Source organism: Schistocerca serialis, chromosome 5, assembly GCF_023864345.2.
Source record: "Schistocerca serialis cubense isolate TAMUIC-IGC-003099 chromosome 5, iqSchSeri2.2, whole genome shotgun sequence".
In the NCBI taxonomy this organism is placed as follows: Eukaryota; Metazoa; Arthropoda; class Insecta; order Orthoptera; family Acrididae; genus Schistocerca; species Schistocerca serialis.
Window position 1 is genome coordinate 614,793,049 of NC_064642.1, and position 21,247 is coordinate 614,814,295.

General features: G+C 43.6%; 1 protein-coding gene across 1 annotated transcript in view; it reads left to right on the forward strand.

Annotated features, from left to right (window-relative positions):
- The window catches only part of LOC126482137 (synaptic vesicle glycoprotein 2A-like), a 222,762-nt gene that overhangs the window by 132,360 nt on the left and 69,155 nt on the right, over positions 1-21,247 (forward strand). Inside the window, exon 8 of the mRNA XM_050106113.1 lies at positions 3,283-3,464. Within this exon, the coding sequence (XP_049962070.1) occupies positions 3,283-3,464 (182 nt within the window). The remainder of the gene's footprint in view (positions 1-3,282; positions 3,465-21,247) is intronic.

The window sequence follows — 21,247 nt, forward strand, 5'->3', positions numbered from 1 at the left end:
CCCCATCAATCCTATCTGAAGCAGATCCAACACCGCACATTAATACTCCAGAAAATGGCGGACAAACGCAATGTAAGGAGTCTCTTGAGTAGGTTCAAATGGTTCAAATTGCTCTGAGCACTATGGGACTTAACATCTGAGGTCATCAGTCCCCTAGAACTTAGAACTACTTAAACCTAACTAACCTAAGGACGTAACACACATCCATGCCAGAGGGAGGATTCGAACTTGCGACCGCAGCGGTGGAGCGGTTCCAGACTGAAGCGCCTAGAACCGTTCGGCCACTCTGGCCGGCTCTTGAGTAGGCCTCCTGGGTTTTCTAAGTGATGTAAACCGCAGTCTTTGGTTTGCTTTCCCCACAGCATTATCTATGCGATCGTTCCAACTGAAGTTATTGTAATTCTGAAACCCTAAATATTTAGTGGAATTCATAGCCTTTGTATTAGTGTGTTTTATCCTGTAACCGAAGTTTAGAGGATATCTTTTAGTGCTCACGTGGATGACTTCACGTCTTTCACTATTTACTGTCAATTTCCATTTTTCACATCGTGCAGATATATTGCCTAAATCGTTTTGCAAACTTGTTTTGATCATCTGATGACTTAAGAAGACGATAAAATGTTATTATTTTGTAGTGTAGGTGAAGAGACTGTAATAGGGAATTATTTCAGAAATACACTACTGGCCATTAAAATTGCTACACCAAGAAGAAATGCAGATGATAGACGGGTATTCATTGGACAAATATATTATACTGGAACTGACATGTGATTACATTTTCACGCATTTTGGGTGCATAGATCCTGAGAAATCAGTACCCCGAACAACCACCTCTGGCCGTTATAAAGGCCTTGATACGCTCGGGCATTAAGTCAGAGCTTGGATGGCGTGTACAGGTACAGCTGCCTATGCAGCTTCAACACGATACCACAGTTCATCAAGAGTACTGATTGGCGTATTGTGACGAGCGAGTTGCTCGGCCACCATTGACCAGACGTTTTCAGTTGGTGAGAGATCTGGAGAATGTGCTGGCCAGGGCAGCAGTCGAGCATTTTCTGTATCCAGAAAGGCCCTTACAGGACCTGCAACATGCGATCGTGCATTATCCTGCTGAAATATAAGGTTTTTCAGGGATCGAATGAAGGGTAGAGCCACGGGTCGCAACACATCTGAAATGTAACGTCCACTGTTCAAAGTGTCGTCAATGCGAACAAGAGGTGACCGAGACATGTAACCAATGGCACCCCATACCATCGAGCCGGGTGATACGCCAGTATGGCGATGACAAATACACGCTTCCAATGTGTGTTCACCGCGATGTGGCCAAACACGGATGCGACCATCATGATGCTGTAAACGGAACCTGGATTCATCCGAAAAAATGACGTTTTGCCATTCGTGCACCCAGGATCGTCGTTGAGTACACCATCGCAGGCATTCCTGTCTGTGATGCAGCGTCAAGGGTAACTGCATCCATGGTCTCCGTGCCGATAGTCCATGCTGCTGCAAACGTCGTCGAACTGTTCGTGCAGGTAGTTGTCGCCTTGCAGACGTCCCCATCTGTTGACTCAGGGATCGAGACGTGGCTGCACGATCCGTTACAGCCATGCGGATAAGATGCCTGTCATCTCGACTGCTAGTGATACGAGGACGTTGGGATCCAGCACGGCGTTCCGTATTACCCTCCTGAACCCACCGATTCCATATTCTGCTAACAGTCATTGGATCTCGACCAACGCGAGCACCAATGTCGCGATACGATAAACCGCAATCGCGATAGGCTACAATCCGACCTTTATCAAAGTCGGAAACGTGATGGTACGCATTTCTCCTCCTTACACGACGCATCACAACAACGTTTCAACAGGCAAAGCCGGTCAACTGCTGTTTGTGTATGAGGAATCGGATGGAAACTTTCCTCATTTCGGCACGTTGTAAGTGTCGCCACCGGCGCCAACCTTGTGTGAATGCTCTGAAAAGCTAATCATGTGCATATGACAGCATCTTCTTCCTGTCGGTTAAATTTAGCGACAGTAGCACGTCATGTTCATGGTGTAGCAATTTTAATGGCCAGTAGTGTAGTATTCCAGTAAAGCTTCATTTAAGAGGTTAAAGTTAACATTTACGCGTGAATAATAGGAAACACTGATTGCTATATATGAAATGTAGGGCTCAGTGGAGATGGGAACTTACAAAACGTGTGTTCAGAATCCAAATGCGCAAAATCCTCTTTTGAGCGAAAGATTATTTCTGGAAACAGTGGCAGGTTGTGGCTATACCATTTATGGGTGACATGATTTCCAGGAGACCTAGTTTTACAATGTATGCACAGCCAAGGTCGCTAACGCGCTGCTTCGTGAACTCGAGTAATCGCTCCGGCCCCAGACACAATCCGCCCGGCGGATTAACGATGCGGGCCGGAGTGCTGGCCAGCCTGGATGTGGTTTTTAGGCGGTTTTCCACATCCTACTAGGTGAATACCAGGCTGGTCCCCATCTCCCGCCGCAGTTACACGACTCGCAGACATTTAAACACGTTCGCACTATTTTATGGCTTACACTGGACGCAAACAGCCGGGGTACACTAATTCCGCCCCAGGGGATATGGGGTGGTGACAGGAAGGGCATCCGGCCAACCTCTGACACTAACATCGCCAAGTTCATACGAACTAGGCCGACCCCGCGTTGAAGTGGGACAAAGGGCCGAAGGATGCATAGGAGCTTCTGCGAAGTTTTGAAAGTAGGAGAAAGGATAGACAGAAATCAAACTGTGAAGGTAGGCCGTGAGTCTCGATAACTCAATCAGTAAGAGCAATCCCCGCAGAGATGAGGGTGCGCGTATGAGCCCCCTATATCGGAAACAGCTTTCATGTGTTGGAAAGTTCCCGAAAAACGATTTACTTTAGTATACAATCGCATATTTATTTTCACTACAGACTACTGGTTTCAGCAGCAAGTGCCATCATCAGGTCATCCCTAGGCGCAGTATCTTCAAGAATGCTTACCCAAGTTAAATGTGTCGTACACCCTCAGTATGTCGGGAATATGTAGAAAGTTTCAAAATGAAAGAACGCTAGAAACCTCAAGTGTAGTAAGTAGGTGCACCTGACAACTCAAAAACTGCTGAATATCTGCACATTCAGAACAGCTTAATTCGGTCATGTTTACGCACTAATGTATTACAATCGTGGCTAAGACGTTAAGTTACGTCTTTTAATCTAATTTGGTGTTCTTAAAGTGACTTGTCACTATGCCAGAGCTCTGCTTATGTGTGGGTCGGCAGGTGCGCCGGCTGGTGGACGAGATAGCGCAGCGCAAGACGTCGCTGTCCAGCGCCGCCTCCAGCCCCAAGAGCGTGCTGGAGAGCGCGCGCGCCGGCTGGAGGCAGATCCGGCCGCTCTTCTCCATGCCGCACCTGCCCTACGCGCTGCTCGTCTTCAGCGTGCAGGCCTGCTGTCTGCTCAGGTAACACCAACACCTCGCAGCGCTATGCGGTAAAACCTATCTACCTGGATTTCCTTATTTACATTAGGGATTGAAAACTCATGAAGTCAAGATCGCATATGAAATCTTCTTTAATTGGACTGATTACTAGTTCTGGCTAACAGTTTAGCCATTTTCAGATCTAAGATATAAAACAGATTTTTCCTTTTGTTATCAACATACAACAACTTAGAGAAATGCATATAATATTGTAGATGGTTCAACAGTATACTGTATACACAGATTAATTACAGAATCCATACTATAGAACATTCATGATTAGTGTTGGTGCCACTACGGCTTCATACATCGATAAAATCTTTCTTATAATGATAACAGTCATATACGATGTAACTAAAAACAGTTTTTCACCGCACATGGCCAGTGTAATTGAACGATACTCATAAAACTGAAATTTTACCGTAGGCACTGACAGTAAAACAGTATTTGAATAAGGAACTATCAAATAAAATGACTAAATGTAAAATATATCGTTTTACCAAAGCCGTTATGAGGTTACAGCTTAGTAACTGACAATCAGTATTTACATCATTTCGTAACAGAGGTCATGGCTCTGAGCACTATGGGACTTAGCTTCTGAGGTCTTCAGTCCCCTAGAATTTAGACCTACTTAAAACTAACTAACCTAAGGACAGCACACACACCCATGTCCGAGGCAGGTTTCGAGCCTGCCACCATAGCGGTCGCGTGGTTCCAGACTGTAGCGCCTAGAACCGCTCGGCCACCCTGGCCGGCTAACAGAGGTCATCATACGTATGTTGCTATGACGTGCTACATGTGAATAGTATGGTGGCTGATGTCCATTACAACGTTCAAGAAACCCAACGTTCGGCATATACATCGCACACAAATGCAAGGCCTGTACTGTGGCAAAATTGGGGATGCCAGGCATTGGGTTTTGACACATTGCTTGAGATTAAGACCGCTAGATGGCGTTAGCAGCTCGCTATATAACATATATAACAAGATGTAAATGTAATAAAAATTAAATAGTTGCCAGCAATACAGCTCGACTAATATTTTAAAAAAAGAAAAAAAAACAGGACTTTAGCGATAATGACTAGCACGATAGGTATCTGCTGATGTTATATAAACCAAGCAATGTAATTTTATGTGATGCTTTATCGTACTGATACTTCACAATTTTTATTGGTTACTGACTCATAACATTTCTACTTTTATTTTTGATCAATGTCTACACAACAAACGAAAATATAAGGGACATCGGCAACACACAACACTATGGTCCACAGTTGAGGTGCAGCTAGTGACAGACAATTTTTCCATCATTGTGGCGGTAATGGTAACAACAGATTATACAACTATTAAACTGAAAAGGGTGTAAAATACATGCACAAGATGAGAAACGGCATGTCTTAAAACATATTAAGCTACGGGTCTTAATAAGAAAACATGGTTTCAGGAGCTTCACTCATACGCAACTTTTTGGTGACAAAGTCAACAAACTTGACTATCTACTGGGTTGCTGAAGAACTTCGTTGCGTTTTTCCACAAGTTTAATAAACACAACAGATATACATAACATAGAACTTTAGTCATCAATAACACTTTCTCCTTCACTGTTTACGTCTTTGATTCCGCGACTGTAGAAGTCAGGTGGTTATGAGGCGAAGAACTCGTCGAGTCATGTTCGGAGCGCATTTTCGTCCTGAGGGAAAGTTCTTGACGGTTGTTCGATACAGAGGACGAAAGGTGAAAATTCGGAGGCGCAGGATCTGGTGAATAATGTGGTTGGGGAATGACTTCCCAACCCAACTACTGTACAGCGTTTTTTGTCAGTTTATCAGAGTGCAGGCAGACATTATCATGGAGTAGCATCACTTCACGCAGTTTTCTTGGTCGTTGTTCTTGGATTACGTTTGCAAGACGTCTCATTTGTTAACAATAAATGTCAGCAGTGGTGATTACACATCGAGGAAGCAATTAATAGTGCACCACACGGTCTCTGTTCCACCTGATGCATAACATTATCTTTTGAAGATGGAGAATTGCTGCTTTCTTAAGATCAATCATTTCTTTTTGTTCCCTACGTTAGCATAAATACACCATTTATCGTCACCAATAACGATACAGGATAGTGGACTACAAATAAAAAATAACAATCGCTTAATAAACCCATAGATACTGGAATACCAACGTGTAAAACAAAAGCGCTAAGAACTTATGCACCAACCTAATATATGGTCTGGCCAGCAATGATGGCAAAACACAGCCACAAAACGTGTCACGAAATCGTACATTCTGTAGTGACCACATAACGTGGATACGATCGATAGCCGTAATTGAATGGCCGGGGGACAGTGATATCAGTGGATGCCATCCCCCCCCCAGCCCCCAACTCCTAACGCTCGTCAGTGTCTTCTCACAGTGGCTGTTGGCGACGACCCAAAGTTGCACTGCCCTGCGGGGCAGTTGGGTTAAGGGTGTTGAAACTGGCCATGACGGCGATGGGTCAATGAATCTACCAATACTTGAGTCGACTTTTATGCGCGGCCCCTTTGATGCTATGGTGTACCCAAGCAGATATGGTACGGAAGACAGACAATATTTATTTTCTCGAATGTTGGTTGCGGTGCAGCCTGAACTGTAACGTACGCTGAGCTTTAGGGTAAACTGAAAAGCGACTGTTTGGTTGTGAGGTGCCGAAGTCAACGAATACAAATATTAATTAATAGCTGTGGTGAAAAGTGTTGTATATCCACATGGTTGCTTTGCACTTCACACTTAAGAATTGACATAGGTTTCATACATTCACTTTCAGACTATTTCTTGACCGTTGCAGTACACAACAGCTTGTGGGAAAGGGGAACAGGTGGACCTTTCCGTGAGAGTATGATTTGCTTTACTTTACCATGACGGCCGTTCCTCCCTGTGTTGGTGGGATTCAAAAGAGTATTTTTTCGTTCGTAGGTGAATGTTGAAGACTGAAATTATGATTGAAATGTAGTAAAAATCTTGTCGCAACGAAACGAGCGTTTCTTTTAAAGAGAGAGAGAGAGAGAGAGAGAGAGAGAGATTGAGAGAGAGAGACTATATGTTTTGAGAGGAATTTCCCATGTATCAGTACCAGAGAGTTACAGCCACCTGTATCAAAGAGTTGCTGCCAGGTGATGCTTTGTCCGACTGGACGTAACCGAAGGGGTGAAGGGAGGAGAGGAGGGAATTGGATGGAGGAGGGGTGGGAGGGTCTCTTCTCCCAGTGTCCTCTGCTGGTTGTATTGTGGACGAACTCAGTAGGGCGAGCACATGGAGCAGCTGCTTCCGGTGACCTGGTATGAAAGGTGTGTGTCTGGGAGCAGACTGTGCAGGTGCTGCAGCCAGAAGTAGCCACTCGAGGTAGCAAAGGACACCACTGTAAAGGAGGCAGCAGTTGCAGGGCTGACTTGGCTGCTGGACAGACACAAAGAAATGAGTGCAGTATTCCACGATGCTGTGGTTTGCTGGTTTGGACAGGTTGGTCAGAATTCTCCCGAGCAGTGGCACGTGACAAGATGTGGATACTTGAGAGAGAGAGAGAGAGAGAGAGAGAGGGAGGGAGGGATGGAGGGAGGGAGAGCAAGTGTTTTGACACGAATTTCTTAGGCATCAACATCTAAGGATTGCTACCATGTAACACTCTGTTCAGGGATTAGCGTGACTTATGGTCTTCATGCTGCACGAGCCAGCTGGTGGTGCAGCACCCGACAGCAGTCACAGGGTCCGAGCAGCATTTATTCTGTTGGACACAGGCACATGTAGCAGCCCGGCAAGGCATTTGGTGCAAAAGATGTTTAATAGTGTAATTAGGTACAGTGAGTTATTCTGATTTCAATTTCGTGATGGTATTCCTTGTGCAATCGAAAAAAAGCGATCTATTTAATTATTTATTTTTTACGAATTTCACAAGACCTGCATCGTCCAATACAGGTGAGAATGATGTGCAAAAGAGATCCAACCCTTGAGAACTGAATTTTATAGATTGACAGTATATCCTTTGCTACATAATTGAATTTCCTGTCCTGAGATTTCTCCTCTCCAGCACATACTGAGTCCTTTTCCTGCCAATTTTCAAATGGGGGAGTGTAATTGGAGGGGAATGGGAGGTGAGAGCTGGAGTGATTTCCCAGGAGGGGGTGGGGATGATTATTTTTTCGATTTACTTAATTAGTCAATTAATTTGATACCAAACATGTGCTTGTATCAGTAAGGGGAGCTCCCAGAGAGGAAGGGGAGGAAGAGGGGGAGAGGGAGGTGTGAGGGATTTATCGCAAGGAAAGGGTGTCGTAAACCACTTAGCAGAACAGTAGGTTAAGGTAGGGGGAGGGGTCATAGATCAATCAACTTTGTACCTGAATGTATTCATGCCTCTGTATTTTGTATGCAACCCACACTAACAAAACGCTCTGATATCCATTTTGCCCTACTATCCCACTATACACTGTGAACTCGTCACAAACGACGAACGCTGTGTATACTTCAACACAAGGAGGAGTCATCTCGAAGACGATATTTAGAGCAGATTGTATAGTGTTGGGTCTCATATGTATGGAAAGATGCAGAGAATAGAGCAAGAACAGAAGTGATGAATGAAGACATCAGATTAGTCGTAAGAAAATCAGCAGATTCTCTTTTTCTTTTTGGTCGCTGGGTGATTGATAAGCTTAAGTATTCATGCAGCCGATAATAAAAATTGAATTGATACGGAAACCCAGCTACAAATGATATCCAGTGCCTGAGCTACCAACCCTTGCTATTATTGCTCGCAGAATGTATGCACGAAAGACTCCCAAGGCATTTTTGCACTGGTTCCAACATTATCACAATAAAGAAATTAACAAATGTGATAAATTACACGCAATAATCCAGTTTCTAGGTAGGTGTGTCTCCTGTTAGTCCTTTAAGTCACCTGAAGACTGCTACTGATAAGAATATTTGCATGTACAGTGTTAATGAACTTGAGTAAGGTTACCATGTTATGTAACAGATGATACGCAGAGTGAAATGTTCCTACAAACAGTATGTTATTTATAGCAACACTAATATGAATCCCAGCTGTTAAGTATTGTGTTCTCGAAAATATATAAATATTCTGTGAATTACTTTCGATGAGTACTTTATCTCATGATTACTGAGGCAATTTATTCTGTTCTTCAGCTGGTTTGTCATTGATCTTGTTACGTACAGAAAAACGTGCAAATTCATATCGTATACTGAAATACCTGTAGTTCGGTATAGCCTTCTAATTTTAAAGCAATACTCGCGGTTAACTTCTGTCTGTATCCTGGGAAACGTTATCGATTTTACCGTGCTGCTTAGATGCTAATCCCTATCTGGCGCATGGTGTTTCTCTTCTTGTTGTTTGCTTCTGTTATTCACCTCATGGCCTGCTCCTTTGTGAAGCGAATCGGCAGTGCTCTTTTAGTGGCGATGTCGGTCGCTAACACCTTTATCCCTTCTTCAGTACTTTTTGACTTGGTTCATATTTTCCTACGGCCATCCAGATTTTAAGATCTGAGTGATGTGTTTTACGGGGAACGCCTGGATGGCCTGCCACGGCCAAATTTTCTGTTTCATCATCGTCTCAGTCGAGCCCCGTTCCTTGTGATCGACATCTACATATGCTCCTACATACATACTCCGCAAGCCACTACACGATGCGTGTGTGGAAGGTACACTGTACCATTATTCATTTCCTTTCCTGTTCCACTGGCAAACAGACGAAGGGAAAGACGAGTGTCTACATGCTTCCGTACGAGACCTGATTTCTTTCACCTTGTATTCACGGTCCGTACGCGAAATATATGTTGACGGCAGTAGAATCGATGTATAGTCAGCATCTAGTACCGTTCTCTAAATTTTATCTGTAGTGTTCCTCGAAATGAACGTCCCTTACCTCCAGGAGTCCCCATTTGAGCTCCAGAAGCGTTTCTGTAACAGGGGGTTGTTGACTGAACCCTTAGGTAACAAATCTAGCACCACGCCTCTGAATTGCTTCGATGACTTCTTTTAATCCGACTATGTTGGGATCTCAAGCACTCGAGCAGCACTGAAGAATGGGTAGTATTAATATCTACACGCGATTTTCTTTACGGATAAGCCACAATTCCTTACAATTCCCTCAATAAATCGACGTGACTATGTCAAGCAGCACACCACTAATACTGTATTCGAACGTTAAAATATTGTTCTCCCAACTCATCTGCTTTAACTTAAATTTTTGTATATTTAGGCATTTAGAGAAAGCTGCCAATCATCACGCAATACAGAAATGCTGTCTGAGTCATCCCGTATCCTCGTACAGCCACTCAGCGACGATACGTTTCCCTACACTACAGCGTCATCAGCAAACAATTGCAAATTGCTACTATATATACATGCTTACTCCGCAAGCCACGGTTCGGTGCATGGCGGAGGCTACCCTGTACCACTACTAGTCATTCCTTTCCTGTTCCAATCGTAAACAGAGCGAGAGGAAAAACATTATCTGTATCTATCAAATCTGGCAGCCTGCCTCTTAATTGCTTCGATTTCTTCCTTTACCCTAACTTGGTGCGGATCTCAAACTCTGGAGCAATACTCAAAGAAAGGTGGCACTAGCGTCCAATATGCGATCTCCTTTACAGATGAACCACATTTACCCAAAATTACCTCAACAAACCGAAGTGGACCGTTCGCCTTCCCTACCACAATCCCCACATGCTCTTTCCATTTCATATCGCTTTTCAACGTTACGCCAAGATATTTAAACGACGTGACTGTGTCAAGCAGGACACTATTACTGTATTCGAACATTACGTTTTGGTTTTTACTACTCATCTGCATTAACTTACTTTTTTTTTCTACATTTAGAAGTAGCTGCCAGTCATCACAGCAATTAGAAATCTTGTACCCTCCTCCAGTCACCCAACGGCGGCACCTTCCCGTATCACCACAGCATCATCAGCAAACAACAACAGATTGCTGCCCACCCTGTCCACTGGATCATATACGCATACAGCGGTCCTGACGCACTTCCCTGGGGCACTACTGGCGATATCCTTGTCTCTCATGAACACTCGCCGTAGAAAAGAAAGTACTGGGCTCTATTACTTAAGAAGTCTTCAAGCCACTCACATATCTCGGAATCTATTCTACACTCCTGGAAATGGAAAAAAGAACACATTGACACCGGTGTGTCAGACCCACCATACTTGCTCCGGACACTGCGAGAGGGCTGTACAAGCAATGATCACACGCACGGCACAGTGGACACACCAGGAACCGCGGTGTTGGCCGTCGAATGGCGCTAGCTGCGCAGCATTTGTGCACCGCCGCCGTCAGTGTCAGCCAGTTTGCCGTGGCATACGGAGCTCCATCGCAGTCTTTAACACTGGTAGCATGCCGCGACAGCGTGGACATGAACCGTATGTGCAGTTGACGGACTTTGAGCGAGGGCGTATAGTGGGCATGCGGGAGGCCGGGTGGACGTACCGCCGAATTGCTCAACACGTGGGGCGTGAGGTCTCCACAGTACATCGATGTTGTCGCCAGTGGTCGGCGGAAGGTGCACGTGCCCGTCGACCTGGGACCAGACCGCAGCGACGCACGGATGCACGCCAAGACCGTAGGATCCTACGCAGTGCCGTATGGGACCGCACCGCCACTTCCCAGCAAATTAGGGACAGTGTTGCTCCTGGGGTATCGGCGAGGACCATTCGCAACCGTCTCCATGAAGCTGGGCTACGGTCCCGCACACCGTTAGGCCGTCTTCCGCTCACGCCCCAACATCGTGTAGCCCGCCTCCAGTAGTGTCGCGACAGGCGTGAATGGTGGGACGAATGGAGACGTGTCGTCTTCAGCGATGAGAGTCGCTTCTGCCTTGGTGCCAATGATGGTCGTATGCGTGTTTGGCGCCGTGCAGGTGAGCGCCACAATCAGGACTGCATACGACCGAGGCACCCAGGGCCAACACCCGGCATCATGGTGTGGGGAGCGATCTCCTACACTGGCTGTACACCACTGGTGATCGTCGAGGGGACACTGAATAGTGCACGGTACATCCAAACCGTCATCGAACCCATCGTTCTACCATTCCTAGACCGGCAAGGGAACTTGCTGTTCCAGCAGGACAATGCACGTCCGCATGTATCCCGTGCCACCCAACGTGCTCTAGAAGGTGTAAGTCAACTACCCTGGCCAGCAAGATCTCCGGATCTGTCCCCCATTGAGCATGTTTGGGACTGGATGAAGCGTCGTCTCACGCGGTCTGCACGTCCAGCACGAACGCTGGTCCAACTGAGGCGCCAGGTGGAAATGGCATGGCAAGCCGTTCCACAGGACTACATCCAGCATCTCTACGATCGTCTCCATGGGAGAATAGCAGCCTGCATTGCTGCGAAAGGTGGATATACACTGTACTAGTGCCGACATTGTGTATGCTCTGTTGCCTGTGTCTATGTTCCTGTGGTTCTGTCAGTGTGATCATGTGATGTATCTGACCCCAGGAATGTGTCAATAAAGTTTTCCCTTCCTGGGACAATGAATTCACGGTGTTCTTATTTCAATTTCCAGGAGTGTATATGGTCGTACCATCGTTAACATCTGCAGTGGCGCACAGTGTCTAACGTTTCTCGGAAATCTAGAAATATGGAACCTGCCTCTTACCATTCATGCATAGCCCCATAGTTCGCAGTTGTGTCATGTGAGAAAAATGGAAGCTGAGTTTCTAAAACCGTGCTGGTTCGTGCAAAGAAGGTTGTCGGTCTCAAGGAAATTTATTATATTCGAACTAAGAAAATATTCAAGAATTCTGCAGCAAACCGATGTTAAGGATAGCGGTGTGTAAGTTCGTGGGGCCATTCTTTTCCCCCTCTTATATACAGGAGTCATCTTCGCTTTTTTCCAGTCAGTTGGGACGAGAGATTTACGATAAATAGAAGCTACAATGCCGCAGAGTGCTCTTTGTAAAACCAAATTTGGATTCCATCCGAAAATGGCGACGTTTTTGTTTTCAACTCTTTCAGCTGTTTCTCTACACCAATGATGCCGATTACTATGTCGTCCATACGCTCGATCCGTCAGATCGTTTGTGTAAATAGAAAACAAGACCGGTTTTGTCACACTTCTCTGGGGGTAGTCCTGACAATATCCTTGTCTATGATGTACATTCACCGTCCAGGACAATATAATGGGTTCTATTAATTAAAAAGTCTTCTTGCCACTGAGATATCTGGGAACCTATTCCATATACTATGACCTTTGTTATCAGTCTGCAATGGGACACTGCGCCAATTACTTTCCGGAAATATAGGAGTATTGGCATTCGACCGTAGTTTGCAGGAAATTCTTCCAGAAAAGGGCAAGCTGATTTTCGCAAGAGAGATATTTTCTAAATCCTTTCTAATTTGTGGACTGAAGCTCTTCTGTCTCAAGGAGATTCATTACACTCGGACTCAGGATATCCTCAAAATTCTGCAGTAAACCATTGTTATGGCTGCAGATCTTTTATTCTACGGGGCCGTTCTTTTACCCTCCTTATTTAAAGGGGTCTTTTTCCGGTCACTTGGGACTTTACACTTGGCGAGAGATTCCTGGTAAACGTATTGTTCAAGTACCGAAGAGTAACCTCTACAAAACTGAATTGGTATTCCATCCAGATCTGGCGACTTCTTGTTTTTCTTCAACTCTTTTAGTTGCTTCTCAAAGACAGCGACGACTATTTCTGTCTCCTCAATACGAGACTCTCGACGCAAACGGAATGTTAAGCTCTAAACCTCACAGGTATTGAACAATTACCAACAGTACAAGGAAGGTACAATATTACTTATAAGTCGGTGAATAATAACATTTCAAAAAGGTTTTACTACGTGAATACAAGTTGTCTTATTTTAAAATGGAGTAGCTTCCTATCAACTTACAAATAGGGAGTCTCAACGTTCGTGATCTGGTAACATTCTTAAAGCATTTAAAATCCCGTCCGAAGACTGGTCCGATGCAGCTCTCAAAGCCAGTCTCTCTTGTTCAAGTCCTGACGCATCCACCGGCCGGTATTATGGACTCTTACCTGTCAGCAAAATGTTCTCTACAAAGAACTATAGAGTGTCCATAAAGTACTCTCGGTGGCAGTCCCGCCATGTATAGTCTTGTGTATGGCGAAGGGGAGGGGGTATGTGATTTCGACGCCCCTATTGCACAGCGTCAACAACAAGCGTCGGCCCAGCGGCTACATCAAGACGCAGATACACCTAAACACCTACTACTAAAATACTAAACACCATTCTAAATACGACTACTACTACTATACTACTACTACTATATTCTACTATCTCTACTACTATCTCAGTGGCAAGAAGACTTTTTAATTAATAGAACCCATTATAGTAGTACTAGTAGTAGTAGTAGTAAATATAGTGAAATACTAAACACCTTTTTCCAAAGCTGTTTCACAGAGGAAGACCGCACTGCAGTTCCTTCTCTAAATCCTCGCACAAACGAAAAAATGGCTGATATCGAAATAAGTGTCCAAGGAATAGAAAAGCAACTGAAATCACTCAATAGAGGAAAGTCCACTGGACCTGACGGGATACCAATTCGATTCTACACAGAGTACGCGAAAGAACTGGGAGTATGCGTGCGGAACGATTTGAAGTGGAATGATCATATAAAATTAATTATTGGTAAGGCGGGTACCAGGTTGAGATTCATTGGGAGAGTGCTTAGAAAATGTAGTCCATCAACAAAGGAGGTGGCTTACAAAACACTCGTTCGACCTATATTTGAGTATTGCTCATCAGTGTGGGATCCGTACCAGATCGGTTTGACGGAGGAGATAGAGAAGATCCAAAGAAGAGCGGCGCGTTTCGTCACAGGGTTATTTGGTAACCGTGATAGCGTTACGGAGATGTTTAATAAACTCAAGTGGCAGAGACCCAACTCGCTTTATTTGTTCATGAGACCCAGAAAATATTAGATACAGGCTCCCAGGTAGATGCTATTTTTCTTGACTTCCGGAAGGCGTTCGATACAGTTCCGCACTGTCGCCTGATAAACAAAGTAAGGGCCTACGGAATATCAGACCAGCTGTGTGGCTGGATTGAAGAGTTTTTAGCAAACAGAACACAGCATGTTGTTATCAATGGAGAGACGTCTACAAACGTTAAAGTAACCTCTGGCGTGCCACAGGGGAGTGTTATGGGACCATTGCTTTTCACAATATATATAAATGACCTAGTAGACAGTGTCGGAAGTTCCATGCGGCTTTTCGCGGATGATGCTGTAGTATACAGAGAAGTTGCAGCATTAGAAAATTGTAGCGAAAGGCAGGAAGATCTGCAGCGGATAGGCACTTGGTGTAGGGAGTGGCAACTGTCCCTTAACATAGACAAATGTAATGTATTGCGAATACATAGAAAGAAGGATCCTTTATTGTATGATTATATGATAGCGGAACAAACACTGGTAGCAGTTACTTCTGTAAAATATGTGGGAGTATGCGTGCGGAACGATTTGAAGTGGAATGATCATATAAAATTAATTGTTGGTAAGGCGGTACCAGGTTGAGATTCATTGGGAGAGTGCTTAGAAAATGTAGTCCATCAACAAAGGAGGTGGCTTACAAAACACTCGTTCGACCTATACTTGAGTATTTTTCTCAGTGGAGAACTAGACATGCTAGAAGAGTTCCTGCTGCCACAAATAGAAAAACTGTAGCCGTCTATCATCTTCCAACATGATGGTGCACCCTCATGCTGGAGTTCTAATGTTCGGGGTTTGCTGAATGAAACATTTCCTAACAGCTGGCTGGGTCCTGGTGGTCCCATCGCATGCCACCCCCCCCCCCCCCCCCCACTCCCCCCTCCCTGCACTCCCTACTTCACTATACTTCTTTTTTAGGGTTAAGACAAGCATTGCATGTACATAACATCAGTCACTGATACTGCTGTCCTTCGTGGACGAATAAATGAAGCAATCAGAACTATCGATGCTACAATGCTGACCCAACATGGGCATAACTCGAATATCGTCTTGATAGGCTACGCAAACACAGTAATGTATGTGACTGGTCTCAGTGCCGCAACCTGCTATGTTCGATGCAACATTCAGCCACACCTGTAAGCCAGAAACCCTGTCAGCCTACTGCTCACAGGTTAACAATTCCACAAGAACAAAACCAACGACAGCTTCCGGTTCACGCTGAACTCAACGATAAGATAATATATGTTGTTGACGTTGTCAATCAGAATATGCGACAAACAGTCTTATGAACGATACCTGTATACGGCACCTCTAAACAGAAATATTTCATTCTCTTCCTGCCTAAATTATGAAGTATATAAAACTACTGCAGTGGAGCGCCACATTAACGAGAATTATTCATTAGTAGCCTGATATCGTCCTGTTATTCGAAACATGGTTTAAATCTCAACAGACTGTCCGCTTTAAAAATTATGTCCTAATTCGGGAGGAACGTCTCGATCGGAATGGTGGCGTTGCTATATTGCTAAAACATTCGCTTCCGCATTAACCATATTTGCTCAGTGTAAGGAACAACGATACCGAATTAATATAGTTGCTTTGCGGATACAATCCTCTCACAAAAACTTTACAGATGTCTCGGTGTATAAAGTTTCTCACCATTATATCTCTTACAATGGTTCATTCACTTTTAAATAGATTTTCTACAATAGAGGTTTGTACCCTCTGTTTTTACTGAATTTTCTAATTGGCACGGTAAAACAGATTCCACGAGATCCCATCATTTCCCAATAAAGTTCCACATTAATATAGAAGTTGATACTACACAAGTATGTTACGCTGATAGTAAAAGGGAAATAGTAGAAATCAGCTGGGGCAGATACAATGGCACACTACGATGGACGCTCGAAAGCATGTAACGTGACTTACAGGAAAACGACACGTACCAAGCTTTAACCAACGCCATACATTTCACTGCGGTCAACATTCTTAAAAAAAAAAAAATTCACTGTTGTGACACAACGTTCCCTTCCATAGTAGGATCCTGAATGCTGTCGTGAAGTTGGAAAACGCAGACTTTCTTTGAAAACCTATCGCCAGAAATCTACCTTGGAAAATTTCTTCGAAGTGCGAAAAATAAATGAACGTGTTAATAAATTCTCGAAAAAAACACAGTTGGATTGAATTTTGCTCTCTACTCAATAAAGCAACCAGTATTAAATGTATTTGGTACAAAACAAAAGGCTGCTTTCGCCTCTTCCATTTCCACTGCCTGGTTGGAGGACGTTATCGATATGCTCGCTCCTCCCATGGTGCCATCTCTAATCCGTCTGCACTTGGCGATGATCGACATCATACCCTACTTCGTCCCCTCTCTCAAGAAGAAACCAATGAAGCTTTGAAATCATCGAGTGACAGAAGTTGTGATACCGATTTTATACATTACTCTATGCTTGCGAACCTGCTCATGGAAGCGAAGGATTTGCGATTGTACATTTTTAACCGGTATTAGATACAACAGGACCTCACTACAACATGGACGTCGCAAGTCTTAATTCCAAGACTGAAGAGTGGGAAAGATCTAAATGTGACCTCTAAATACCGACCGATCACGTCGTCGTCATATGTTGCAAAAACTCTCGAAGACTGGAATGGTGGCTTGAAAATCGTTAATTTGCTGCCTCGGCGTCAACACGCATTCAGAAAAGACAATGGGACTGAGGACAATCTGTTCACTTCTGCCTTTCAAACGAAACAAACAGTCGTTGCCGCTTTTCTTGACTCTAAGGGAGCTTATGATGTTGTGCACATTATAGTTTTCTTGGACAACTTGACTGAATCCGATATTCCTTCAAGGATGGTTTATGATATCAGTATTCTGGTCGCTCGAAGAACAGTCTACGTCAGATTCAAAGGCAAATTGTATGGACAAGGGCTTGCCACAGAGTGTAATTTTTAACCCCTCTTGTACACTCTATTCACTCATGATTTAGAATGCATGATCTCTCCTCCCACTAAAATGTTACGGTATGTGGAGGCATATGTATTTTTTCCACTGCCGAGTCGTATCTTTAGGCCATTTATCACTGCCATAGCACGCATCGACGAATGGCTGTCTACTAAGGGGTTGGATGTTTCAGCTGTTCGCATTAATGGTCATGCCACGTGTGCACTTTCCAGATGAAATCTCATGCTCGAGTCCTAGGTATGATATTTGAATCTCGGTTAAGCTGGACGCCTCACATTCTTCCTACTGTTACTAAGTTTGAAGAAGGTTTAACTGTAATTCGCACACTCACTCGTGTGTGCTGGGAAGCGCATCGGAGCACCTTACTCACAATGTACCGAGGATTATTCGACCTCGACTAGATTGTGGCTGTGCACTGTATCACAATGCGCCTACGTTTATCCCTCCAAATCAGGTACTCTTCAATGCAGTGCCATTCATATGTGGTTTGGAGCCAGGGAGGCAGGGAAGAAGCTCTTGAGCACTAGACGCCAAATGTTCTCAGGTAAATTCTACATTCAAGGCACAATCTTCATGGACTGCCTCCTACAAAAGAAATAAACTTCCGGCCGTCTGTATCAGCTTTGACACTTGATCTCTATCATACGTTTTATTCGTCGTTCTTCGCATTTGCCTTAATTTGAATATGATCTTGACACACCCAGCTGCCAAGTTCCACTCTGTTATTTTCGAACAACCAGTTCGGCCAATGTTGATGTCAGCTGGAGCTTTAATTGTCTCACTGTAGCTCAGTGACCTGATTATCTACGTGTTTTTACCGATGGATCCAAAATTCCACGAGAGGAGTATACTGGATGTGCTTTTCTATGCACTCTGCTCCAAGTCTGGAAAGCCTTCAGACTACCTAAAAGACCTTCTATCTTTAATGCAGAGAGAGTTACAGTTTTTGGAGGAACTCAAGTCGGTATCTTCAGCTCCCTTATTAAAGATGTTCATGCATTGAGTCTAACTCCCAGAGCGTCCTTGAAAATAATCGATACTGGAGATGGCACAAAACAACCAACCGCTATATAATGGATGTAGTTTTGGAATATATTCACAGTATAGGTAGGAGGTTGACCACCGATTTGTTGTGGTTGCACTCTCACGCGGGCATCCGCTAGACTGAGGGAGTTGACGTTTTAGCGAATCGAGCCGCCTCTATAAGCACTGTTGCCATAAACAGACTATCTACGTGAGGTCAAGAGCCACACAGAACATCAATGGTAGGAGATGTGGGACGTATCCCAACAAACGAAAGATGGTTATTATGCGGTTTCACAGTCCCTAATTCCTGCGACACTGTGGGTTACTGGGACACATTTGGACCGATCAGTGATATCTACCATCGTTCGACTCCGCTTCAACCACACCTCTTTTCCTCTCCATCTACATCGAATCAACGTTTGCAGTCCTCCTGCATGTGACTGTGATTCTGAATCGAAAGCTGGTGCAAACGTATCTTTTTTTCGTATCCAAATGTTGACTGTGAAAAGCTAAATTTTTTGCAGACATTGCTGAATACGGGATACCACCTCATCAGTCAGCATCTTCTTTTTGTTTACCAAAGACATTCGACTTTACAAAGTGATTTTTAATTTCTTTAAGAGTATCGGGAAAAATCTGTAGTTTTTAATTGGTATATGTTTTTCATTTTTATGTCTTGTTTGTGATGCAAATTCGGTGATGTGAACTGATAAATCGCAACTGTCTAATTTACTTCTGAATCTATTTATTATCAATTTATGGTGGACAAATTTGTGACAGCTTGAGCTTATTTATGCAGATATGAGTTTATGTATTTTTTTCATAAGATTCAGTGTACAGTGTAACCTTGTGTTTTACACAGCTAAATGGAGTACACACTCTAGAGCAGTGGTGGTCAACCATTTTTTCTGAGGAGCTAAAAATGACAGGTGGCACTTGTGGTCGGATATGTGCTGATTTTATTATATATTCGTAACCTAAGTAAATTAATATGTTTTGATTCCACAGTAGACTAGCTATGCAAAGGGGATGGTAAGTTGTCCGCCGGCCCCCAACGACTGATCGTTAAAAAGTCGCACTGTTCTGAACCCTTCCCGTCGACCGTTCTGTTTCAGATTGCTGCCACTCTCAGCGACCCCAAAGTTGTAACGCTGTAATTGTCTGACGAAGCCTTGTTTTGTTGGCTGTGCGAGCAGATGATTAACTGATTAAGAACATTAATGATGTGTACATTGAAAGGATTATACAATGTGAGACACTACCGCAAATGTTTCCTAAATGTTTTGAATATTGTTTCTCTTCTATTCATTGCGTTCTGATACAGCAATATTAATTTAATTTCATATTACTTGCTGGAAATAGGCTAAGAACAACATTTGAAGATGTCAATCTTTGTACTGTCTGTTTACGAGTACATGCTACTTCCGTGTCAAAATTTATACTATAGCAGCTGATCGTTGCGAGTTGCACGCGCCTTTCAGTTGCCGGTACTGGAAGGCTATAAGTAAATCATTCATTTTTTCGCATCCTCTACCACCGCAGTGGCTGCGCTGCTTCCTCTCTGCCCCTGAAATAAACGGCAAATATTTTTTAGTTCGTAGCCGAGCTTATCAAAGTCAATTATGGTTAAGCACGTCTTAAATTATTACTGTCTATGTAGGTCTTTTTGTCTGTTACTGAAAAGAAAAGCTAAACTGTTAAGAAGCTCTTAACATTAATTGGCGTTTCTGGATTCGACTATTAGTTGCCAGATGCAGATTATTAGGCCTGCAGACATCTGTTTGACGGCTACTACTCTAGAGGGGAAAAAAAGACATATGTGAGGGGGAAGACACAGGCGCCGAGGAGCGCCAGTCAGCTCGCTCGCGGGAAGATACAGCTAAAGTGCGCGTCATTTATGACGGCGGCCGAGTTTAGGTTCGTTCTGCGCATCTGACGTCACAAAACACAGTCAGACAATGAACAGAGAACGACGTTGCCAAAGCTCGACTGCAGTGCAGAGCACAGACGAGTGTCTTCAGTTTTAGAAACGTTCAGTCATAAATAAAGTAATTGAACAAAAGCAATGTCTTGATAGCAGACTTCCTTTTATAGAATGTTTGGAAAAAGCATTCTTTATACCAATTGCTTCATATTCTATTAATTAATTAAACCAAAGAAGCAATAAGCCTCCTAATTCAGGCGATAGCAAGGAAAGGTGTTTGTATCATTCTCACTAACTGCTTTTTTGCAATAAAGAACAGCGGTAATTGTTTATTTCCTATTGTACTTCGACGAAACGTGAGTCATTCATAATCATACCAACAGTGTTTGTCGGTATTTTGCGTGACATTTTAAAGTCGTCCGAGAGATACATTGAACGATGAGCTATGTTAGTGTAATGGTTACAGTGTGTGGCTGTTAAGTGAAAGGTTCTGAGTTCTGATCCTTGATCGGTGCTTAATATTTTCTTTATTTAAAAACAATATCGGTTTGTCTTACTTCATGAATTTTATTCATTTGAATGTAATTTTTTGAAATTTCTAGTGGCAACTAAAATCGACCATACGGAGTGTATACACTATGGACTTACCTCTGCAAACTCTTCAAAATTTCGTGCAATGGTTTACTACATCTAATGCTGCACAATAACAGCGCTGATCATCGAAACAAAATTAAGTCATTTATGGAGGAAAGATATCAGTCAAAAAGATGTGTAAAAATCAAATTTTTGGGCCAAATAGAATGATAAAGTGTGTCAAAGCAGTCGAAACACCATGCGTCTGCACAGGCGAGCAGTGCAATGATGACAAAATCG